At 37.6% G+C, this 26,072-nt stretch overlaps 1 protein-coding gene across 1 annotated transcript; it reads right to left on the minus strand.

Annotated features, from left to right (window-relative positions):
• Positions 1 to 22,144: 22,144 nt before the first annotated feature.
• On the minus strand, positions 22,145 to 23,859 carry LOC148036559 (jasmonate-induced oxygenase 4-like). Its single transcript, XM_087679162.1, has 2 exons — positions 22,834 to 23,859; positions 22,145 to 22,739 (listed from the first exon to the last, which is right to left on the minus strand). The coding sequence occupies exons 1-2, from the start codon at positions 23,755 to 23,757 to the stop codon at positions 22,464 to 22,466; spliced, it is 1,200 nt and encodes a 399-aa protein (XP_087535288.1). The 5' UTR covers positions 23,758 to 23,859; the 3' UTR covers positions 22,145 to 22,463.
• Between the last annotated feature and the right edge of the window lie 2,213 nt (positions 23,860 to 26,072).

Here is a 26,072-nt window from a genome sequence, read left to right on the forward strand (position 1 = left end):
CGGTCAAATAGAAGCTACTAACAGTACTATTTTAGATCTTTTGCATGCTTACACCATTTCAAAACCACACACATGGGATACACATCTATATTTACTTTAGTTTGCATATAATAACACACTACATACAACTACAAAGAAAGCACCATTTGAAGTTATTTATGGATATCGATTGCCTACACCTGTTGCATCATTATCAAACAAAATTCAAACTGCTGATGATATTGCTAACATGCATGCTACTATTTTTTATGAAGTTAAAGATATAATTACCAAAGCCCAGCAATCATATACAAAACAAGCAAATAAGAAAAGACAGGCTATGAATTCTAAAGTTGATGATTATGTTTGGTTACGAATAGAAAAATGAAGATTACAAAGTGTAGATAAACACCCAGTTGTGAAATTAGCACCTAGATTTGATGGACCATTCAAGATCATACATAAAATCAATGACAATGTATTTAAACTAGAATTACCACCACATTGGATGTAATGTATCCACTTGTATTTTCAGGGCATGTCTTAGCAGTCCATCGGAAAGGATGTCTAGAAAGCTCCACCCGGCACTCCCATGGAATGATACGGGGTTTGCGATCTAGGGCTTTCTGCATCTGCCACGTAGTGGAAGTATTCCGGCCATTCCCACTTAAGATTGACCTGAATTAGGGTTTTCCTAATTGGTCATTTCCTAATGGCAACTAGCGTCGGACCCAAGTGAACTACTTTATGCAGAAATGCCAGGTCCAAAGCGGATTTACGCTGCACTTGGTTCAAGGAGACTGGGAAATGAGAGGGATGCAAAGCTCAACCTCTCTGCCATAAGGCATAGTCCCATTCCGTTCCCCTAAAACAGCGTAAATTGGGTTCAATCATAACTCTAGGTCAACGCTCTTGTTGTTCGTGTTCTTTGACGATCTTCTTGCTGTCCAACGTGATTTGAGAAAAGTTCAATCCCATGTGAACTAGGGTTTGTCCCTAAGATTCTTACAAGATGGAACTTGGAAACAGGACCTATGGCTGACCTATGGACCACCCATCCGTAAGACCGACCTATGGCCCATTCTCCGCACTTTCCTCAGGTTTTTTTAGTTATTTAATTACCTAACACATTAGTTGGATATGTAACAACCAGCTTCTTTAATTAACCCGTTAGGCACTGATTCCTTCATATAATCTTATCACTTGACATAGAAAAACAATATCAGACAAGTTCCTTATTAACAGGTTATCATATATATCTTTGAAATACAGAGATTCCAGCACGTAGGCTTATCCAGAATCCGCCCGAAGGCTCGCCTAAAGGCTATCTAGCAATCCACAGGGATTATTAATCAAAGTTTCCACCCGTAGACTAATATGCACGCCTCGAGATCCAATCCCGAGTCACGTTAGCCTCTTGTACATGGCCCGGAAGACAAGGGATTTACGGCCAGAGCCCCCTCTGGTACCCAAGCGTCCTCCTACTCCAAGTAGCACTCAACGGAGAGACCTCTCGCAGCGGGTTCGGTCCACTTGCCCGGTGCGATTAATAACCCCCTTGGTTAGGGTTACGCAGGCAGCCGAGGATAACTGAAGGTGCGTCTCCCTTCAGGCCTTTAACCTGAAGTATAGATATCCATTTATCTTTTAATTCATTGATAAAAAAAAGCCAAACAGTGCTCTAAAATCTGTAGCAAGCATAAACATTTTCAATGATCGTTTTTGTTGGCAAACTACTAAGGAATGAATCCTTCCTTTCGAATGCGTCCAGCACTCGATCCAGGATGACTTGCAACTAGGCAAGATCTCTTATACCCTGGGTTAGGGTGTACCCTATTAACCCGACTTGGTCAAACCTTAAGTTCATTGGTTATTTCGGTTTATCGGTTGGTCTTTAGTTTCCAATCAATCTTCCTTACTCAAGAAGGATACCAAATTAGGATGATTATTCATTCTTTTGCAAGATAACTTGCGTAAGGATCTGCCAACCTCATTGCGAGAATTTGGCCATTCTCTTGTGATCCAATCATAAGATCATATGACTCCGCACTTTCTGCGCAAGTGTCGCATCGAACTATGAGACTTATTCTACTCATTGAACGGAGTCATGAAACAATTTGTTCCTGATTATATTAGATTGACGTCATTAGACCTAGGGTTTCCAAGTTCCATCTTGTAAGAATCTTAGGGACAAACCCTAGTTCACCTTCCAAATATGTTGCACTATTCCCTCATTTCGGCGAAAGTGGCCAAGTGTTTAAGGTATATGAGTTTCAGGTTTAGCGATATGTAACGATTAGGTCACGTGTTAATTTTCTAGTGAATTTCTTGGAATTCAACTATTTCTAAACGAGTACTCCGCGGTTTAGGTGTTTTAGATTCATACCAATTTGGTTAACTCTAGAAAATAATTACGTGATCATTTCCGCATGACTCGTTGTCTATGCATAAATTAATTTTTCAACCTTAACTTATCAATTAAGGTGAGGCATAGGTTTGGTTAATTCCAACTAATCTTCCTATACTTTGCGAACAAAATTCATGCTAAACAAGCAACCTTTTACTTGATAATTTATGCAGTTGACAAACGATATTTTCCTAGAGTTTATGCATCGTAAGAATCATTTCATGCTTGCACTTTTCATGATGATTCATTGCGAAGAGGATATGGGTTAATAGTGCGAGATGCAGTTTATAATTCTAGGCTTAAACAAAGTATACTATTTTAATGGATATCAATCTAATTTTTAATTCATTTCAATGCATAAAGCTATTTGCTAAAAATGCGTTTATGCTTTCTTCATTTTTCATGTTTCATTTAAAAGTATTAATGACTAAGTTCCTCCGTTGTGAGCATTTAGGACAAAAAATATATCCTATATCCAACAGTTTACCTTGCATGATTGAATTTCAACATTACCAAATAAAAATTAGAAAGGAAAACCTGGGCTTGGGGTGAGATGTCCACATGGATGCTGGGAGATGACCCTCCCGTGGCTGCACCTTGAACTTTCTTAGGAGGCATTTCCGCCGTGGAAGCAGCTTTACAACTCCTTTTTGATATTCCATTGTGGCTCTCTTTTGCAATAACTTGCACCGTCCGTCGAAGTAGTTTTAGAAGGCTTTCTCCTTGGAGTCAGGAATTTGAAAGGGGTGTTTCAGAATCTTTCATGACTAAGACCCATTAAGCCATCGGGAAGGCTTAATGGCCTTTGTAAGGACTTGCACGAACGGGGAATAACAAGGTGTGGAATCCCTTACGAGGGTTTTTTTTGAGTGGGAAAGGGAGGTGTTAAAAGACCCTCAACTCTCTCTTTCCTTTTACGAGTGGGGAAAAAAACAAAGCCCCAAGGGTATTTTACATAGGGAAAGAAAAGGCTAAGGACAAATTCTCTTGGGGGGAAAAGGGCCTTATAGAATCCTAAGGGAGGAACTCCAAGGGGGGAAAAAGTAGCCTTAAAGGCTATTGGAAAAGGGGGCCTAAGGAGGCCTTAGGAGAAGATATAAGGGGGGGTAGTCCCAAAGGTTATAATGAACAAGGGCCCTAAGGAGGAAATAAAAACCGGGGAGATAAGACCTTTAAGGTCAAAACCCTTTTATGGGGGAAAATCTCCAATCCCACAGGAAGGGGCCCTAAGGGGGTTTTTTAAGATACGAGGGGGCGGGGGGGGTTCCAAAATGGCACAAGCGAAGGGGGCCAAGGGTTTAAACACGGAGGGGAGCCCAAGGGAAGGGGGCTAATAGAGTTTTAAAACCTGGGGGGGGTGATTCCAAAGCTAAGGGATAGGGGTTTAAGGGATTAAACACGGGGGGTAAGGGTAATAAGACCTTTAAGGCCTTAGTTCTTGTGGGGGGGGAGGGGGCTTATAAAGTCCCCCTTAGAAGTTTCCCCTCAGAAGCTTCTATAGCTTCTTACATGGCAGGAGGGGGGAATCAAAGCCAACGCCAAAGGTGGCGTTCTGACGACTGGGCGCAGCCGACAGTTGAGGTGACATCGTCCAGGCCCTCGGCGTACATCAGCATCTCATCCTCTCCCTCTCACAGCGTCAGCGGGCGTAGCCTTTCCGTCTTCTTTCCGATTTCTGCCCCCCCTTTCTCATAGTAGCAGCAGGCCGTCACTTGTCCTTTTTTCTCCTCCTTCATGGCGATTCCCCCCCCGCTAGTTTATATAGGTAAGGGGGAGGGACTCCTTCCTCCCCTACGTGTCTGCGCGACGACAAATTGTGACCAGCGAGCTCCACCGAGGAGCTTTTCCCATGCATTCTATTCCCCTCCCTCTCCAGCACGACAGTCGCCGAGGGCAGCAGCACGACAATCGCCGAGGGAGGGGAATAGGCAAAAAAAATTGCATTATCCTTAGGAAATTCTCAAAAATGCTATATCATTATCCCCCTTTCCTATAAGAGGTAGTTCACGCGAAGAAAATTTAGAACGTTACATTGGAAAATCCACAACACCTTTCATATCAGTTTATTACGACCTTTTAGAGGCCAATTACCTATACACCCTGTTTATGAAAACCCTCCTTTACTAGATGATGAAATTGAAATCCTTGAGCCTGAAACTATTATAGATACTAACTTTATGACCACTAGAACTAGCCGTAGATATTCTAGATATTTGGTCAAGTTTAAAAATCATCATGTTGAAGAGGCCCAATTGATGCATGCTAGAGACTTAAATGCTTTCCCCACTCTGTTAGCTCCACATTGAGCTAATAGCAATTGATGACAATTGCTATCCCACCTCGGGTGTATGATGCTAGGAGGCATATTCCACGCTAGATTCCGTGAGGTTTTGCGGTGGATTCCGTAAAATTTTATTACCAGGGCTCATACACAAAGTGGATTCTTTGTGCGAGAAGTCGATGGGGATGCCTATCCTTTTCGAGCATTTTGCTAATTTTATGTGTACATGGGTGATTCCATAGCGGGTGATTCTGCAAAATACATATTTAAATTAATAAACGTTTATGAGTTTGGAGTGCGCACTCATAATAGATTAAGGTTAGGATTGATTTCTAACCAATTTATTTTATGTAGCTGAAGACTGCTAGGTATTCACTTTTGTTAGTTTAATTGTATTATTTTTCTAACAATTGTGAATGCTTCAATTGATGTATAGAGCGAGCAGCAGTGGCATTGGAGGATAGCGTGTATTCAAATTATCATCAATTATTGATGGGCGTGTATTTTAGTCATGGCGCTTATATTTTGTCGCGCTTATTTATTAAAGTGCTTGATATTTATTTATTATTTTTGTATGCACATGGGCACACAATTTAAATATTTGTATTAGACATTGTATTTGGGTATCACCTGACTTCTTGGACGCACATTAGCTTTATTTCTTTATTGGCACAAAAGCAAACTCAAAAGCTAAAGCGTGCTATTTTGTAAATTGGACTATTATTTGGGCTTGAAGATGAATAATATATTAAATATATGCTTTGTGGAGCGCTCACACAAGGCATGGGGGGAGATTGCACCCAGTTGGTCTCTTGTTCATGTCGTGCAAGCTTTCTTCATTGGTTTTTGTGTAAAAAGTAGAGTTCTTTTGCTCTTGGGGACCTTCTGACGCTCACTACGCGCGCATACAGCGACCAATCTGTGCACCAAGTATTTTGGGAACTTGCAAAGTATTGTTACGATGGATTATCGTAGCTTCTCCATGATACTATTCGATGTGTAGTGGTTCAAAGTGGTACTTGAAGGAGCTGGAGCAACAGTTCGACGAGGTCCATCTGGATTTCTCGAAATAGATTCTGAAAAAGAATGGATAGATTTGCGCGACACCTTTGTGTTATTGGCCCATTGTGAACAGGTGCATGAACTCATTTGTTTGTTAATTGTATTACGACATGGTACATGTCACAATAGTTTAAACTCTCTTGTACGTGTTTGTGAACATGTAATCTTCTATCCAAACCCCCGACAACCTCGATGGTGGTATGTTATACCTTCAGCTCCCAGAAGTGCGAGAGTATATGATCAAAGCGATGTTCCGAGCATAGATGATGACAATATGCAAATAGAGGGGTCGATATTGCAAGGGGTGGAGGCAACTAAAAGCTTGGAGCCAGCATTGGGTAACAATGATGGAAATACAAGAGTCCAAGAATTCTTTGAGAATGAGGTGGACTCATCATTTTGTGGTGACATGTCTATCAACCTTCCAGTGTATGCGGAGTTGTATTACGAGATTGATATGGGACTATAGGATACTTCATACTTGGAGCATACACTTACTCAATTTGTTGACTAATCGCTTATAAGGGTACATAAGATATGCATTTTAAGTGAGATCATTTTTTTAGGATTTATATTACCGTGCTTTGTATGATTTAAATTGATTATACTAACATCATTTTTTGTCTGTGCAGGTGATATTTTCAGGATGAGTTGAGGGATGAGCGATGAGGAGTTGTAGGATATCTTTACGTACATGTCTCCAGATCAGATTGCGAGATTTAGAGACATGGTAGACCGGGAGCTGTCTCGGACATCGTCAGGCCGCTCTGCTAGATCTACTTCGACACAATCAGATGCTTAAGCTTTGAGCAGACGAGGTCAACGCTTCAGACTTGTGCCAGAGGAAGGGAGTGCTTCATGGTCAAGGGGATGCTGTAGAGATATGGAGGCAGTGAGCTCGCGGTTGTCACGGGATATAGGTGCGACTCCTTGCTCTCGTTGGCAGTTCCAGGGAGCGTGGCTGAGGCTTAGGTGGATGCTGTGGAGGCATGAATGCAATGTCTATGTCTCATCATTCTGTTGGAGTTGCGTCACCTCCAGGATTTGTCACACATGTGGGGACATCTACTCCAGTTACTCCGACTTTTGCTCAACCGTCTGTAAGTGGCACCCCTATGGATGCCACTCCGACAGATATTACCCCGGTTGGTACACCGAATGCACATGCATCTCCTGGATATGCTCAGAAGCCTAGATGCAGGCGTGGGAGAGGAGTTTCCTATGAAGTGTACTAACTCGATGAAATGAATAAAGTTCTTTCAAAAAGTGATAAGCATATACTCAAAATTTATGTGGTACATCATGTCATTGTACACATTAGCATGTTCCTCGGAAGCTTGATGCAATGCATCATGCAATCTTAAAGATGCATATTTTTTTTATGCCATGTGTAAAGTTACTGCTATAATTTATTATGTACTACTTGTAACTATCATCACAATTGACAAGTTTTCTTCTTTTTCTTTTTTGCCCCTGACCAACAAGATGAAGATGGATCATCCTCTGAGCTAGCATACCATTTTTTTGATGCAATGAATTTCAACCTCCAAAAGGGCCGAGGTGTGAGAGCAACGGAGGCGCCCTCTAAGCCCCCAATCTATAAAATCGGCCAAGATATCCCAATGATATCCTCAGAGTCAAGTTTTGAAAATCTAATCTTATCTTCAAGCAATCTCAAATCAAGTGCTTCCATCAAGTATTCTCAAATCTAAGCAAGAGGAGTTTCCTATGAAGTGTACTAACTCGATGAAATGAATAAAGTTCTTTCAAAAAGTGATAAGCATATACTCAAAATTTATGTGGTACATCATGTCATTGTACACATTAGCATGTTCCTCGGAAGCTTGATGCAATGCATCATGCAATCTTAAAGATGCATATTTTTTTTATGCCATGTGTAAAGTTACTGCTATAATTTATTATGTACTACTTGTAACTATCATCACAATTGACAAGTTTTAGTAATCTTAGTCCAAAACCAGAATGCTATAAGTGTAAGGTTTAAAGCTTCAAGCTATATAATTTTCATAGTAGTATCTCAAGCTAAGAACCATGATAGTTTATTCATTTCAACTCTGTTTTAGATAACAAAAGGAGAGAAGTTTTTATAACTAAAATCCCTTAAGGAATAGGCTAATAACATTACGCCGCTAGTTGACATTCAAGATTTGAACTACACCTTACATTAATAAATCTTGAAATAATTATTTGTTAAAAAAAGAGGGGGTTGGGCCACAAGTCCATAGATAACACTTCTCATAAATATGTTTTCTTATCAAAAGCATAATGAACAAGTATATGCATGTGTGTTGCAAATTTTAATGATAACTAAGGAAGGAAACTATATATAATACTAAACCCTTACGCGATAGATTACCAACACTAGTCTTGTAGCAAAAAAGACACTTTGTGGCATTTTGAGCCCTCTTAAAAAATTTCCATTTCTCATCAACGAAAAATATTAAGAAGAAATAGTTTTAGGAAAATGTGGTCAATACAATATAGTAGTTGAAGAAATGTAGAAAGGGTCTAAAAATATTTAGAAAGTACATACTTTGATATCCATTTTTAAGACCACTTTCATAGAAAATCATAACTTTTAATGTTTCTAATCAAAATCATCTAAGAATATTTTAACGAGTGAGAACTTTCATGAAAAATACTTCAATATACATAATATATATTCCCATGAAGATATTTAAAATAACTTAAAATAGGTCAACTTTTTTATAAGCTCAAAAGAGCATTGTTAAATGCTGTTTTGATGGTTTTTTATGCACTTTTGAAAATCTAATTTTTGAATAAAATGAATTTTAGCACCTTTTATGGCAAATTTCAAGAGTAGTATTGAAATAATAATAAATTCCTACAATAATAGTTTGTGAAGAAAAGGAGGTTGGGGGCTATATATTACAATGCACTATTTTGGGTTTTATTATATGACAAATTTCATGTCCAATGTTTTAAAACTTTTCACGAACAACTAGTAGCATGTGTGTGGTAAGGGATGTTAATTGATGATAAAATGAACCATTATTAGGCTAGGTAATATGCTCTTAAGTTGGGCTAGTTTCTCACCATCATTACTCACAATAAAATTAGAGAATTCACTTTTATTCATTTTTTAAGAGGATAGGAAAATGGTATAATATTCCTACATTAACTACTTGTGAAAATAAAAAGAGAGGTTGGGGCATATATTACAAAAATGCACATGTCATGTAAATGAGAGATTAAACAAACACTAATAAAAGACAAATTTTAGATTTGGCTCGTCAAATTCAAAACTAACAACTAGATGCATGTGAATTACAAGGGATGCTAATTGATAGTAAATATTGTAGGCTACATAATGTAATTGAAAATTTGGCCAGTCTTCAACCATCATTAATTGGAGCTAATTCATAACACTTTAATACTAAGGTGATAGGAAAATGGTACGTCATTCAGTATTAGAAAATAAAATCATACAGAAAAATAAATTTCCATTTGAGAATGGGTGTTTCTTTAATTTCTTAGTACCCTTCCTCCAATGAATAAAGACAAATGCAAAATAACACAAAATCTATAAATTATATTAACATGCATGCTTCTTAAACATCAATATTTCAATAAGTAAACTGGAAAGATAATATAATATTATTGCTATTATTTTTTAATGACTAAATATATCAAATGGAATAACCAAATGGATAGACTCTATATAAGACCAAATTACCCTGCATATCATATGAGATGTATGATATTATTGCTATTATTTTTCAATGACTAAATATATCAAATGGAATAACCAAATGTATAGACTCTATATAAAACTGAACTACCATACATATCATATGAGATGTATGTCAAGGCATATTCACAACCTGATTTAGCAATAAGAGGTTTGCATGCACGGGCTCACACTTTTGTGCATGGAGGGTTCTTAAGACTACAATTGTGTAATTTTAAACTTCTGTATTCATTACCATTATCATATTATACATAAGTGAGTAGAGTATTAACCTTCACAAAAAGGGAGTGTAAGCAATTGAATATTACAACGTTACCAATCACGGCGGATATAACTTTATTGATTATTGCATGCGTGGTAGCAAGATTCTCACCACTCAGGAAGATTCAACAACAAGGCGTTTCCATGAAGTCCTCTAGATGCACACAATATAAAGATCGCTCATATAAGGAGGGGCTTCTAGGAAAAAACAAACTTGATAGGCTAGGAAAGAAGCCACCATGACCGCAAATTCAAGCCATAATCATGGCAAAGGCAAAGAGAGACATGACTCACCTTCATTTGTGCTAGTCGATGCATGATGAATGCACCAAACGAGACTAGATTAGGAGAAAAATGAGGGGGTTCTAGGATTTCTTGGAAAGGGTCTTGAAACCTTAAGTAGTAATCTTTACATTAGGAAATAGCTCGTTAATTATTTAATCTTCAAAATCAAGGTATGGCAATAGTTTTCAAGCATACCTATCTATTTAAACTAGCCTCATAAATATTTTACTAATCTAGTTGAAAATCCAAGGATGCCTTAGAAGTATCAATCCAAGGATTCATCCTTGGTGGGTAAACTTTGAAAACATTTTCATAAAGTAGTAAGAGAAGTGAGTAGTTATTTAATTGGTATCACCAATATAAGACCATCCTAGTTTCAATATGGAAGAATTTGAGGTTGGAAAAGTAAAAAAAGTAAAATTTACATTGAAAGAAAACCAAGTATGTACTAGAAAGGCATTAAGTCTTACATGTTTTTTAATGTTTATAATTCCCCAAACCAAAGCCTATAATTTAAAAATAGTCTCAACAATCTATTTCATTCTACAAGTGTTGCCTTCATACCATTCTATTTACATGTTTATAGACTATGTAGAGTGTGATATAACTATATTAATTACTTTCATCACATCTTCTTTCCAATTTATTTTACCAATGAATGTGTCATAACTAGTTCAAAGCTATTATAGTGCAAGCATAAAAAACAACATTTCCTTTTTGTATTTTAATAATTAATCAAAATTAATCTACCTTGGTGTGAAGGCATGAGTGCTTTTTGAATAGCCGAGAGACTCACTAAGTTGGAACAACAACTATCATGGCCTTAATAATTTCATTCCCATAAAAAAACTTTTGGAGCAAGTTGTTTCTTGTAGATCCAACTTCATCATATTGCTGAAGTATTTTGCGTGTGTATGCATATGTATTTGTATATATACATGTATGTGTATACATATGCAAATGCATGTGTGCATGTGTGGATATCTATGTGTGTTGTCTCTATGGTCTCCTATAATTATTTACCACCATCACATTGGCTGAAAGAAGTCAACTAGCTTTAACAAATGTTCTAAACTTGTATGGATATAGGTTAGGTATTACTCTTTGTTAAGGATTCATTTGGGATGTAGTGAATGAGACAACAATAGGAAGCATTTGAAAGATTTGGAAGGGTGAGAAGGCAATGGACACCTTGAGATGGAAGATGCCACTCACATGTCATCTCAACATTGACCCTTTATATGCACGTCCTCATGATTTGTGTTTGTTTGGGGGAGGGGGGTTTGTGGGGTGCATTGGAGAGAGAGAGAGAGAGAGAGAGAGAGAGAGAGAGAGAGAGAGAGAGAGCACATCCAAGCATGAGGTAAAGATCTTAAATGTTCCGCTAGCTCATCACATCGTAAAAATGATGAGATATATGACTTATATTAATCAAAATGTTTTTTCTTAAATTTTTATCTTAGGAAAAAATGTTAGCCGAATAGATCACTATGGGAGGGGGCGAGCTTGAAATGTATTAGTGTCCACAAATAAACAAAGTATTTACACATGTTTTTTGGAAATGGTATATAAGCTTGGAAAAACCAAATGTTTGGTCCACATACCGTAATCCAAAAAAGCATTATAATTTGTAACCCATGATATTTATTGATCCAAATATCCTTTCGTGAACCAAAGCATGGTGCATCATTCTATATGAGAGCTTCACTCTGTGGGAGGTCGATCCAAAACAGATCACTATAAGAGAGGGCTAGCCCATAACTTATTCGTGTCCACAAATGGATAGGTATTTACACATGAAAACAAGGTGCATCATTTTATATGAGAGCTACGAGTGGAGAGAGAGATGTGGGGGAGTCAACATCCACAAGATGAGCCTTGCCTTTTGTTAGATCTGACTAATGGTCAAAGTGTAAACACATCATGTGTAAAGGTGTCTTATATTGAAAAATTGCATGTGACCCTTCACATGCATGCCTCTATGTATTCATCTCTTTCATCATAATAAAAAATAACATTCTAAGCACTCTCTGTGTCTATGGATTCTCTAAAGAAATGCCGTTCTTTCTCTTTTCTACATGGTATCAAGGGGTCAAATGATCGCCTATGGGTGCCCGTGTCTGCCCTATAAGCACCCTCAATCTATTTCGGAGATTCTAGACAAGAAGAACCCTTGTGAGTAGCGATATATCTGCCCCTGACCAACAAGATGAAGATGGATCATCCTCTGAGCTAGCATACCATTTTTTTGATGCAATGAATTTCAACCTCCAAAAGGGCCGAGGTGTGAGAGCAACGGAGGCGCCCTCTAAGCCCCCAATCTATAAAATCGGCCAAGATATCCCAATGATATCCTCAGAGTCAAGTTTTGAAAATCTAATCTTATCTTCAAGCAATCTCAAATCAAGTGCTTCCATCAAGTATTCTCAAATCTAATGATTGCACATCCAGAGAAATCCCAGTCAACAAAGACTTGTAAATATGTAATGTGTAAAGGTGTCTTATAGTGATGAGAATTTACATGTGACCCTTCACATGCATGCCCCTATATATTCATCTCTTTCATGATAGTCAAAAGCACCATTCTAAGCACTCTCTCTATTTGTAGATTCTCTATAGAAATGCAATTCTTCCTCTTTTCTACACCTTTGGTCCCTTGGTTTCTAAGCAATGACATGTATTACCTAAATGTCAGGCCTTGATACAAAGTAATTGCACGGGAATTCGAGAGCAATCTTGGTAGAGGATCCACAATGGCATCGTAGGTTAGGTTGAAAAAGCAAGCAAGGATCAAGCCGGCAACAAAGCTATTGATGAGGACTCTATGTTGGATGCTCATGTAGGCACCATTGGTAGGAATATGCAAGATGTTGAGGATAATGACTCAAGTGATAATTTTTTATAAATGAGCCATTGGTAGATTAGAATTTATATATATATATATATAGTACCTTGATTTGGTCATCAATGTTCACCACAAGTACCAGAATCCAAATCGTCTTGCACAAGGACGGTGAGGTTACTTGGATCAAAGTGCAGTGACAAGCTGAGGGTTGAGCTCTAGTTGGGGTCACAAAGAATAATAGCATTTATAATGAAGTGTATTGCAAAAAAGATTTGCACTATTGAGAGATCAGTTGTGTCTAGCCTAAAACATTAGTGTTTATAATGTCATTTGTAAAAATAAGTAACCTAAGTCTTTACATGTAAATTTATATGAGAAGATAAATACACCTTCTAATGCCTGTCATGCCCTCATATCTTTGCACTACTTCTATTGTAGTGTTTGTTAGGTGAGGTGTCTTTGGATGACTTAAAAGAAACTTCTGAGAAGGTAGACCCATTTTCTTTTTTAGGGCCATACAACTTTAAGTTTACTTTAATTGATCCCTTGCTAAGGGTTTAGATTCCTCTGCACCAATTCCTCCTTGCCCTTACTTAAAGTAACTATGGTATTTCCAATAGCACTTAATAAGAACTTCCATAGGAGTTAGGTTTCACCATGAAATCAACCAATAATTCCTTCTTACTAGGGTTGTTTTAACATAGGGAAGAAAGTCAAATGTCTTAACTCTTCTCTAGTCTACTAGTCTGATAAGCCACTAGGGGGTAGGCACTGTATCCCTTGAAATCACAATCTTTCATTGTCACATTTTTCATTATATTCACAAAGGATCCTCTAGCAATCAGTGTATTAACATTGAAATATCCTTCTGTCCACACACCAATCTCTAGGGTGACAAGATCCAAGAAGGCATTAGTTGCCACATCCACTTCCTTCACATGGTCTAGACTTTTATTAGTCTTTGATGTAGTTGCCAAGTTGGCAACCCTCAATCCACATATTCTTATTCTAAATATTTTTTGGGAAATAGGAGCAAACATAATATCAAGTTGGGATTGAGTGTATCCAAATCCTTAATTAGGTCATACTTCTTTATGGGTTCTATTGGCTTTTCCAAGTGACTTGGAAATTGGAGAAATGTCAATTTTCATCTTCTTTCTCTCTTTGAATATAGAATGCATTTTTTCCTCTCCTAAGTTTAGAGGCATTTCCACCTCTTCTACTTCTTGGCTCTCCTAGTTCACTTCTTGCATAGTTTAAGTATCTTCTATTGCACTAGAGCACTCTAAACTAAATTATTTTTTCCCATTAAATCTCTATACCTATATTTTTTGGGATTTGGGTTTTATTGTCTTTATTGGAGGAATATTTCTTCTTAGGGTATGCTATAGTAGCTATTTTCAAGGATGAGGAAGGCAAGACTCTTCTTCATTGATTCATGGCTAATATACCTTCCAATATTATGTAGTTCAATGTCCTGCAATGCATCTTACTAATTGGCCAACCTTCTTAGTTATTCAAACACATGGACCTCTAGTTATAGTCCTCTAAAGAACACTCCCTTATGGATTCCATAATCTAGGTTGTGGTTGAACTATGATTTCAGTATTGACTCCATTCTAGAGAGATAGGATTCAAATCCTTCTCTCATTAATTGACTTAAATTCTGAAACTCATTTGTGATCATCTGCTCTTCAAAGTATTTATTCCTAAACTTCCTAAGAAAATCTTGCTTCAATTCATCCAGTGTGCTAAAAGTTCTTCTACTTGTCTCTCATACCACTGAAATGCTCTGCCTTTGAAAGTAGAGGAGATATTGACTATCAATGCTCATGGGTCCTAGCATTGTTGGCAACATATGCTACCATAAACTCTACTGCATGAAGATTGAGCTTTTTCATTGTACTCTCTCTTAAAAATCAACATAGGACTACATTAGAAGGATAATCATCCATATTTGCAAGACATATTCGACTAAAAGGAGGAGCCTGATTTGGTTAAAGCAATAGCTTTTGGGTACTACTCTTCATTTAAGTTTCATTTCGAATGTAGAAACTCACACAACAACAAGAAGCATCTGAAATATTTCAAAGGCTGAGAAGGTTATGGACACCTTCAGATAGTGGATGCCTCTCAAATGTTGACTTGACATCACTGCTTTACATACACACCCTCATAATAAGTTTTATATATATATATATATATATATATATATATATATATATATATATATGACCCCAAGAATAAGTCCATGAATAGACAAGTATTGACACATGAAAAGAAGCCGCATCTATTTATATGAGAGGTATGAGTGATTCACTATGGGGGGAGAGAGCAAGCCCAAAATGAATCATTATGGGAGAGAACCAACACAAAGTTTATTCATTTTTGTGAATAGACAAGTATTTACACATGAAAATATGGCATGTTATTTTAAACAAGAGTTGAGAGGAGAGCGAGATGTAGGAGAGGCAAGGTTGCAAGATGAGCTTTGCTTTTGTTCCCTTGGTTTCTAAGAAGTGACATGTATCCTCTAAGTGTCATGTCCTAGTACAAGGAGATTCCTTGGGATTAGTAATCAAGCTTCGTAGAGGGGCCACCAGGACATTATTGGTGGGGTTGAAGGAGTAGACAAAAGCATGTTACAATGTCGTTGACAAGCACTCTATGGTCAATGATCTTTTAGGATCCATTGGTGAGAATCTACAAGATGTTGAGAATAAGGAGTGAAGAGATAAATGAGCCAATCATAGAGCAAAGCTGAGAGAGAGAGAGAGAGAGAGAGAGAGAGAGAGAGAGAGAGAGAGTGTGTGTGTGTGTGTGTGTGTGTGTGTGGGTTCTTATTTTGATTTGTTCACCAATGTTGACCATAAGAAAATAATATCTATTGTACCTCCAAACTATATCATCTAAGATGTCATTGGAAAGATCCTGATGAGAGGATTCTAACAAACCAATATCCAACAAATTGAGAGTTTATATGCTCAAATTATGCCCTCTTGACCAGAAAGCAATCTCAAAAGTTTTGTTTTAGCCTCATCCTCATTTGTCCTTATAGAACTATGATGGCAATCATGAGGATTTGATGAATAAATTTGGATCTTATATGCACTACACCAAAATGAGTAGCAATGAGGATGAACATATTGGAGCTTGAGAGACAAATCTCATTAGTGTGTCCCTTGTCCATGTGATTTATGTAAGTAGGAAATTCCTTGAAAGTACCATATGTAGAGCATGTACAATGGTATGGAGAGTTCTTGCAAAAAATCATTGATCAAGCAATTCAAGACTTTAAGCTAGCAATAAGTAAAGTGTACAAGTGTTACATGGACTTTACATTGAAGACATTCACTACTTGCAATGCGTATAATAATTTGGGTCTAACAATGTATTAACTATCATTATAAACTTATACAAGCCAATGAGGGTACATTCGACCCAATAGATGTATTCTATCTAGTCATAGGCATAGCATGCAAGGAGCATCTTACTAGTCCAACCTTGTGGGAGGCGCTTCATGTAGTACTACTTCCATATATTTTCAAGACATTCCTGCTAATGGATGATTTCTCTTTAGATCTATTGAGGGAGATTGTGCAGTTGAGCCACAAGTCCATAAGCAATAGTTATTCAAATAAAAACTTTTTTCATCAAAATCATCATGAATAACTATATGCATGTGTGTTGCACATTTTAATAATGATATCTAAGGGGCAAAAGTATATATAACACTAAACCCTTATGGGATAAACTAACAACATTACCCCATCTAGCTATCATTCAAGATGAAATGGCCACTTAAATTAATAAAACATTCCTACAATAAATATTTGTAAAAAAAGGGGGGTTGGACCATATATTACACAAATACTATTCTAATTTTTAGTAAGGGACGAAATTCATGTCCAATGTTTTAAAATTTTCCACATTATAATGAACAACTATTTGTATGTGTGTGGTGAGGGATGTAAATTGATAGTAAAATTAACCATTATTGGGCTAGTAACATGCACTAAAGTTGGGCTAATGTTTTACCATAATTTTTAGGAGTAAAATTGTAGTTCAATTCGAATTAGCTATTCTTAGGGGCTAGGCAAGTGGTACAACATTCCTGCATTACCTACTTGAGAAAACAAAAAGGGAGGTGGAGGTATATATTACACAAAACCGTATGCCATGTTGCAAACGAGAGATTAAACAAACACTGATGAAGGACAAATTTCATGTTCATCTCATCAAATTCAAACGAAAAAACTAAATGAATGTGAATTGTGGGGCATGCTAAAAAATCGATTTTAAATATTGTAGGCTAGATAATGTGACTTGAATTTAGGGTAGTCTTCAACCATGATTGCTTGGAGTTAATTTTTTGAAACTTTAATACTAAGGGGGTAGGAAAATAATATCACATTCATTGCTGGAAAATGAAATTATACAAAGAAAAAGGGATTTGAGAAGGATTTTTTTCAAAATTACTTAATACTCTTTGTCAAATAAAGGAAGACAAATGCAAAATAATGAAAACTTTGTAAATTACATCAACGTGCATGCTTGTGAAACATTAAGATTTCAATAAGAAAATTGGAAAGATAATGGACTTTTGTTTCTAATGACTAAATATGCCAAAGAGAATAACCAAATGGATAGACTCTACATAAGGCTAAACTACCATACCTACCATATGAGATATAGGTTAAGCTATCCAAGCATGATTTGGTAATAAGATCTCTCCATGTATAGGTATACAGTTCTCCATAGGGAGGTTATTAAGATTATACAAGTATAAGTTTGAACTTCTATATTTAATACCATTATCATATTGTGCATAAGTGCACATAATATTAATCTCCAAAAAAAGGGAGTCTAAGAGACTAAATATTACACCTTTACCAATCACACAAGATATTGTTAGTCATTAGTATATGTGTGACACGATTCTTAGTAGTATAGGAAGATTCAATAGCAAGACATTCCCACATAATCCACATGCATAGAGTATGAACATCATGCATAAGTAGGGGCTTCTCAGTAAAATCAAACTTATAGGCAAAGACAAACATTGACAAAAATGTTTTCCAAACTTGAGTCAATAATCTATTCCATTTTACAAGGGTTACTTTCATACTATGCTATTAAGATGTTTATAGACTATGCAGAGCTTTTGTTGAGATGTAAAGAGAGAAGCTATATAGAGACATGAGAGGAAGAGAAGAGACACACCATATACACTCCCAAAGACTATATCATATTGATCACAATCTACATATATATAGATGAGACCTAGGCTAGATAGGGTGAGCTATATATAGCTCCAACACCCCTACTCAAACAAAGGTCTCTAGCGGCAGATGAAAAAAACCCTTCGGGAGCACAAGGGAGAAATCCAAGCTCTTATATACAAATGTACAAACATGATCAAGAAATATTATTGTGTGCATGTAAAGTGAATCTATATATGTGAAGTGAAACTGAATATGTATGTACAAAGATGACCAAGAGATCTAAGGAATATATGCGTATGTGAAGTTTATGGTTCCTACAAGGAGTATGTACAATGGCACTACAATGTCATAGTAGATTGATTCCCAAAGATTGAAGTGGAGACAACTCCAAGTTCTAAGCATAGGTAGAGTGAAGCGTGCTCTTCATTGAGTCCTTTGGTGAATAGATCTACAGTCATCTAATCACTTGGATAATGTTCAATCATGATCATGCATTTTTTTACTTCATATCCAACATAATGATAATGCACTGCAATATGTTTAGACTTGTTATGTTGAGCATAGTCTTTAGCAAGACTAATAGCACTTTGATTATTATCACATCAAAGTGGTGTGTTAAAGAGAGAAGGATAGCCAATATCTGATAGAACTTGTTGAAGCCATAGTAACTCTTGAGCTCCTAAAGATACAACTACATATTTGGCCTCTGTAGTGGAAACAACAAAACAATGTTGTTTCTTGCTAGTCTAAGAAACAAGATAACTATTGACAAAGAAACAATTTTCACTTGTAGAATGCATAGATAAGCAAGAGCTTACCCAATCTGCATCTGTATAACCCACAAGTTGAAGTGAATGTATAGAATCAGAGTTTTGTTGGCACCGATAAACCAACCTAAAATATTTCGTGCCTTTCAAATACTTCAAAACTCATTTAGCTACAATTTAATGTTTAAGGCATGAAGGACTAAGATGTCCAAGAAATTTGCAGAAAAAATAATGTTAAGGTGAGAATTTAAGTCAATAAATTGAAAACATCCAACAAAATTAGTAAACCATTGAGGTAATGCTAATTATCAATCATTCTATAGGAAAGTGAGAGTTTTTGGTAGAGCTTACAAGACAAGGAGTACACTAGTGGGATGTGCAGAACCGAAACTAAACTTTTGAAACATATCTTCAATGAACTTTGTTTGACGTAGTAATAAAACACCCTTTGCTCGATAGCATTGAATCTGAATACCAAGACATGAGTGTATGTCTCCAAGATCAACCATGTCAAACATAGAAGATAAAACCTTATTTACCTATTGAAGGAAGTTGAGATTGTTAGAAACAAGCATAGTATCATCCACATATAGAGCAAAAATAACAAAACTATCATTACAACGCTCCTCAGGTAAGTTACCCATGAATATATGTGTGCATCACATAAGTTAAAAATAAGGTATTTTTAAAATACTATTTCTATACATTTTTTTACATATAGAAGGGTGTAATATAAAGGGGTTATTTATAGATTGAATAGAAAAGAGTTATGTTTTATTCATGGAAAACTCATAGATAAGGATATTTATAAATAGGCCTTGAACGCACGTGATGTAGAGGATATACATATAGTAACTTCCTTGAGCGCTTGACATATAAGTTAGGATTTAAAAAAAAGAGATAAAACCTTGTTTTGTAAGGAAGAGATGAACCTTTTGATACCAAGCTTATGAAGATTTTTTGAGACCATATAGTGCCCGATGAAGTTTGCAAGCAAGACTTTCCTTATGTTTGACTGCAAATCCCTCTGGTTGCTCCATGTTTATCTCTTCCTTTAAATCACCATTAAGAAAAACAGTTCTCACATCCATTTGATAAACCTCAAAATCAAACTCAATAGCAAGAACCAATATGACTTGAATACTAGTAATAGGAATAACAAGTTAGAGAGTTTCTTAATAATCAACTCTTATCATTTGTGAGAAACCTTTGGCAACTAGCCTTGCTTTGAATTTATCAAATGTTCCATTTGCTTTGTTTTAGTCTTATAAATCCACTTGTATTTAATAGCAGTACGTCTAGGTGATAACTCAGTTAGAACCCATGTACCTTTAGAGAGAGGAGATTCATACTCACCTTCCATGGCCTCCCGCCATTATTTCTTTTGTGGGGATGACATGTTATCACTATAAGAGAGACAAGGTCTTCACAAATATTGAGAGCATTCTCAAGAATATCAGCATCATAAACATGATAAGTACCATGCTCATTATCAATTGGGAGATCAACATAAAGATCAAGGCCAAGATAATTATCATCAGAAATAAAAGGTGTAGGTTGTGAAATTTTATTTGAAGAGTCAATATTATCCCATGAAGGAGGTTCATCATCATATAGAAAGGAAAAGAAGTGAGTAATGAATTTGTATCATCAACATCCTCTAGTGACCACATTCACCCAGCATCCTCCTGAGACCATGTGTTGCCCATAAGTTGCTCATTGAAAATAGCATCTTGACTTATGATTACCTTCTTGGAAGATGGGTCATATAACTTGTATCCCTTAGAGAAAGTTGAATATACAGTGAAACTAACTTTCAAACTGGGAGGATCAAGTTTTTTGCGAGTCTCTTTGGAGACATGAATATAAGCAGTACATCCAAAAGTTCAAAAATAAGAAATATAAAGAGCTTCACCTATCTAGGTAGTAATCAGTATTTTGTGAATTTGTTGATGACTATAGAATTTGACATAGCTGGCTGAAAGAATATGTACAATAAGAGATCACAAAATTTGCACGCCATATATAAAATGACGAGACGAAAGTGTAGCACAATAAATCATACATAAAAGCTATGCTATAAGGAAAGACATTTAGTTCAAAAAGCATAATCTAAGAGAAAGAGACCCAAGATAGACAAAGCATGGGCAATAATAAAGTGACCCAAAATAGACAAAACGTATAAGAGAAGAAACCAGTTCAACAAAGATGAGAAATATAAACAACGCTCAAAGCGTTATCCTTTTACTTTTTTGCCAAGAATAAATTAATGATTTTGCTAATTTTGATAGAAATGAGAAAATACAAGAGTGAGTAATCATGATGAAACTTGTGTCATAGAAGTCTGCACAAAAAGCTATTGTTTTATTTATTTTCTCATTTCAAGTCCACTTTACCTGAACTAACATAACTTTTGACACAGAACTCCAAATTGAGCACAATTTTGATAGGAAGAAAGCTTGTGAGTCCTAGCAGATCTCACAAAAATTAATTTTCTTGAGAAAGGCCTTTCCTTAAAATTTTCCCAAACATAAACTTTTAGGGCATCCAAGCAAGCCATATCTACAATTCAAAATATCTCCAATCTAAATGATGATTTGAGTGAACTTCCTCTATGCTTTAAATTCATAATATAAGATGCTCATAACATATAAAATACATCAAATTTAATCATAAATCGAGAATTGAAGAGATACTACATACATATTCTTCCTGATTGTCTTTCTTAAGGAATTGGTTGTAGTCAATCGTGATAGCTTTGATACCATGTTGAGATGTAGAGAGAAAACATGTGTAGAGGCGTGAGAGGCAAAGAAGTGACACACCATATACACTCCCAAAGACTATAACATATTGATCACAATCTATATATATATAGATGAGATCAAGGCTAGATAGGGTGAGCTATATATAGCTCCAACAACTTTAACAAATGTGCTAAACTTCTAGGAATATAGGTAAGGTATGACTCTTCATTTAGACTTCATTTGGGATGGAGTGAATTACACAACAATAGGAAGCATTTGAAAGATTTGGAAGGTTGAGAAGACAATGGAAACCTTGAGATTGAAGATGCCTCTCACATGTCACATCTCAACATTGACCCTTTACATGCATGTCCTCACAATTTGTGTATTTGTGTGTGTGTGTGTGTGTGTGTGTGAAGAGAGAGAGAGAAAGTAGCCAAGCATGAGGTGAAGATCTTGAATGTTCCACTTGCTCATCACATGGTAAAAACAATGAAACATATATATTATATTAATCAAATGTATTTTCTTAAATTTATATATCAGGGAAAAATATCGGCCAAATAGATCACCATGGGAGGGGGTGGGCTTGAAATGTATTATTGTGGACTCCACAATAATACAAAGTATTTACACATGGTTTTTGGAAAGGGGATATAAGCTTGGCAAAGCCAAAGGTTTGGCCCACATACTGTAATCCCAAGAGCATTGTAACCAGTGACATTTATTAAGCCGACTATCTTTTCACGACCAAAAGCATGGTGCATCATTCTATACAAGAGCTTCATCTGCGAGAAATAGATCACTATGGGAGAGGGTCATGCACGAATGGACAAGCCTTCACACAAGAAAACAGGGGGCATCATTTTTTTTACGAGAGCTGCGAGTGGGAGAGAGATGTGGGAGAGGCAACGGACGCGAGATGAGCCTTGCCCTTGGTCCCTTGGTTTCTAAGCAGTGACCTGTATTCCCTAAACGTCATGCCCTGGTACAAAGGAATTCCACGGGAATCGGCGAGCAAGCTTGGTAGAGGGGCCACGATGGTATCGTTGGCAGGGTTGAAGAAGCAGGCGAGGGATAAGCGGGCGGTGAAGTTGTTGACGAGTACTCTGTGCTCGACGCTCTTGTAGGCACCGTTGGTAAGAATCTGCAAGACGTTGAGGATGAGGACTCAGGAGATAATGTTTTTAAACGAGCCAGTGGTATATCACAGTCCAGAAAGAGAGAGAGAGAGTTCGTACCTCGATTTGGTCCCCCACGTTCACCACAAGCGCTCCCGGTTTGGGCTGAACGGTCACCCAGTGGCCGCGGTGCTTGATCTGCAGGCCGGGCACCTGATCGTCCTGCAGGAGGACGGTGAGGCCGCCCGGATCAGAGTGGGGCGACAAGCCGAGGGTGAGCTGCGGTTGGGGGCACGCGGGATAATAGTTGACGCGCAGGCCCATGTCCGTGCTTTCATCGTGAATCCCAAAAGCTTCTTCCAGCGGGCCACGGCCTTTCACTCCAGCATCACCAGGTTTGACGTCGCGCTCCAGCCCCAGGTTCAGGGACAAAGCCTGCAAGAGATGGCCGCAGAGCTGGGACACGTGGCGGGCGTAGAGGTCCATGGCGCGGCGCCAGGTGGCGGGCCACTTGGCGGGGTTTCGCTGGGAGTGGGGCAGGAGGTTGAGGAAGAAGTAGTCACCCCAGTCCAGCGTGGCGCCTCGCTGGACGCCCAGACGGCTGCCGTAGCCCTCGTAGGTGAGCGGGTCGTTGGCGAAGGCCTCCTTCTGGCAGGCGGGCGTTCCCTCGAACCACCCCCTTGCGGCGCCCTTCGCTCCCTCCAGCACACTTGCGGGTATCCCATGGCCCACCACCTGGAAGAACCCCCACTCCTCACAACCCCGACGGATCTCCTGCAAGCATCGCTGCCGCAGGCTGGGTTCCTCCAGATCCGACAGATGTACTACCGGCACGGACAGCAGCTCCGATTGACCCTGCATGTCATCGACAGTACCGCCCATAATCATACTGCTGGGCTGTTCACCGACCGGCCGCACGTATCGAGAAGGGATTCGTCTCAGATGATCAGGGCTCTCCTCGCTCGCCAGAAGCTGCACCCTTTCCACCGGCTCAGGCCATGCTACCATAGTTGCCGCACTATTGAGCTGCAGGAGCGACGGCATAGCTTGGATCCTCTTTTCTAGGATCTGCAAAGTAGTGTACTGCTAATTATGTATACGCAAGTGAGGCAGAGACTGTACAGCGGCTAGACCTGGGTATGTAGATGTAGGTCTCTGAAGTGATCGATTCCTTCCGGTCCGTAGCGTTATATATATATAGGCGGCCCAAACAGCATATAGCTAAATTGACTCATGGCGTAGAGTGCAAGTTAGCACGTGTAGCATGTGCGCCGATTAAACAAAACAAACGCACACGTAATTATCTGTCCAAAATTTAACAACGTGCTCATTGCATCCAACCGCCCTAAAGGTTGACCCTGAATCCTGATGCGATGTTGAACGGTCGTGACACGGCTTCCTTCTCTCCATTTGACTGGGAGCCTGGAGGGGGGAGCTGTTCGCTATTGCGTCGGACGTCATTCCGGCGTACCAAACTCATGAAGCATGGTGACGTAATTTCAAGCGAGAAGATAAAACTCACAACCTTTTGGATTGTGTATCGTAAACAAACTGGCAATATAGAAAAGTACGAGGGGGTTTCCAAAAGGAGAGAAATCCGGAACACTAGGGTTGCCTTTCGCCTACTGTGGTATTGCATGGAAGGCTCAATGCTTGCATCACCACTACCGTCTGTACTGTACAGGAAGATTTGGCTATGAACGTCCAACGGCTGCATTGGTACAAGTTGGTATCTTTCACTTAAACGGAGAAAATTTATTTGCATGTCTATTTACACATTTTCTCTTCCTCTGTGTTAGGTATGCTATTATCTCAACCTAAAAATTTCACACATGCCTCCTCTTTAATTATTTCTCTACCAAAAGTTTTTAAGATAAATCGTGTTACCAAGGTTGATACACATCTTGATAGATGGGTAGGATCCTTTCTACTTTTTATATCTCTTTAACCAAAAATAGTTAACACTATAGAAATGTTCTCAATATCTCAATGAATAACTAGATTACCTTTGGGGATTTCAATAACATTAGTCATTGACTCTAAATATTACTAAGTAGACATGAAATCTCCCTAGATCAATGTTTGTGGAACCAATCTAGACAATGATTTACTTTGAATCATTGGCTAATCATGCTCCAAGTTAATTCATGCATTAACCAATGCAATTAAGGTGCATGAAGAACATTGGGCGGTCATTACCAAATACATAAGTTTCTCATGTGGACTCAAAAGAATGGATTTTCAAAACACTATTACATAGTTCTTATATGTAGAAGGTCCCTATCCAAAGGGGTCATTTAGAGGTTGAATAAAAAACATGTATTTTATCTTGAAGAAATTCACTAATAATAATATTTAAAATGGGCCTTGCAGTACAAGAGATGAGGAATATACCCACATTATACAAGATATAAAATATACATGAATTTATTTTTAATGTTGAGCTCTATCATATGAATATTTGATAGAATAAGCATGGAAGAGTTTACGATAGTATGGTTGTTCTTACACACATGGACATTTGCACATGTATATCAATTCTCAACACTTAGTATGGCACTTATCAAGATGTGTTCCAGCACGTGAATGAATATATACTGATGTTTATAGTAGAAAAATTTATTAGACATTCACTACAACATAAATGAGGCATAGACGCGCAAAGTTGGGCGCGTCTATCATTGCGTCTATATGTGCGTGTAAAAGAGCGTGTAAATAGATGCGAATTTTGCGTTTATATATTTGCGTAAATAGATGTGAATATAAACGCGTCTTCAGACGCGTAATTATTTAACCACCTGAAATTGGACTTATTATAATAAAAAAACCAGAGTTAATAATTATTTTTGCATTGCTCTCTAATGAATGGCAGTTCCTCCAGTTGACAAGCCTGATATAAGTAATTAACGGCAAGCAACAGAAACCTTATTATACAATTAGTAGCAAGCATCGCATGTATCTCGTAATTTCTCTACTTGAAGATGATAAAAAATACTTCATTTTTATTATGGAAAATTCAATTTAGCTTTAAACTTGACTATTGATTCTTGAGTATGCACATGTGTGCATGATAAAAACTATAGAATTAAGAATACACATTGAATCATTAAGCAAATTAAGTATATTACAGTGAATGATCCATCTCATCTTCAATGAGATCAGCCCTTGCTAAACTATCTACTTCTAGGTCTATGTTACCAAGAGGTAACGAAACAAATAAGTCTATTCCACTATCAGATGTGTTGCTATTTTACTCAATAACTTCATCAATATCATCGACAATCACATTGTTGTCCTCTTCTGCGTTTCCTTGAACATCCTCGCGAGGTTCATCTTGTACTATATCATGCATATCATCC

This window comes from Lygodium microphyllum, chromosome 5 (genome assembly GCF_053477565.2).
Source record: "Lygodium microphyllum isolate KBCC chromosome 5, Lygodium_microphyllum_v1.1.10, whole genome shotgun sequence".
Lineage (NCBI taxonomy): Eukaryota > Viridiplantae > Streptophyta > Polypodiopsida > Schizaeales > Lygodiaceae > Lygodium > Lygodium microphyllum.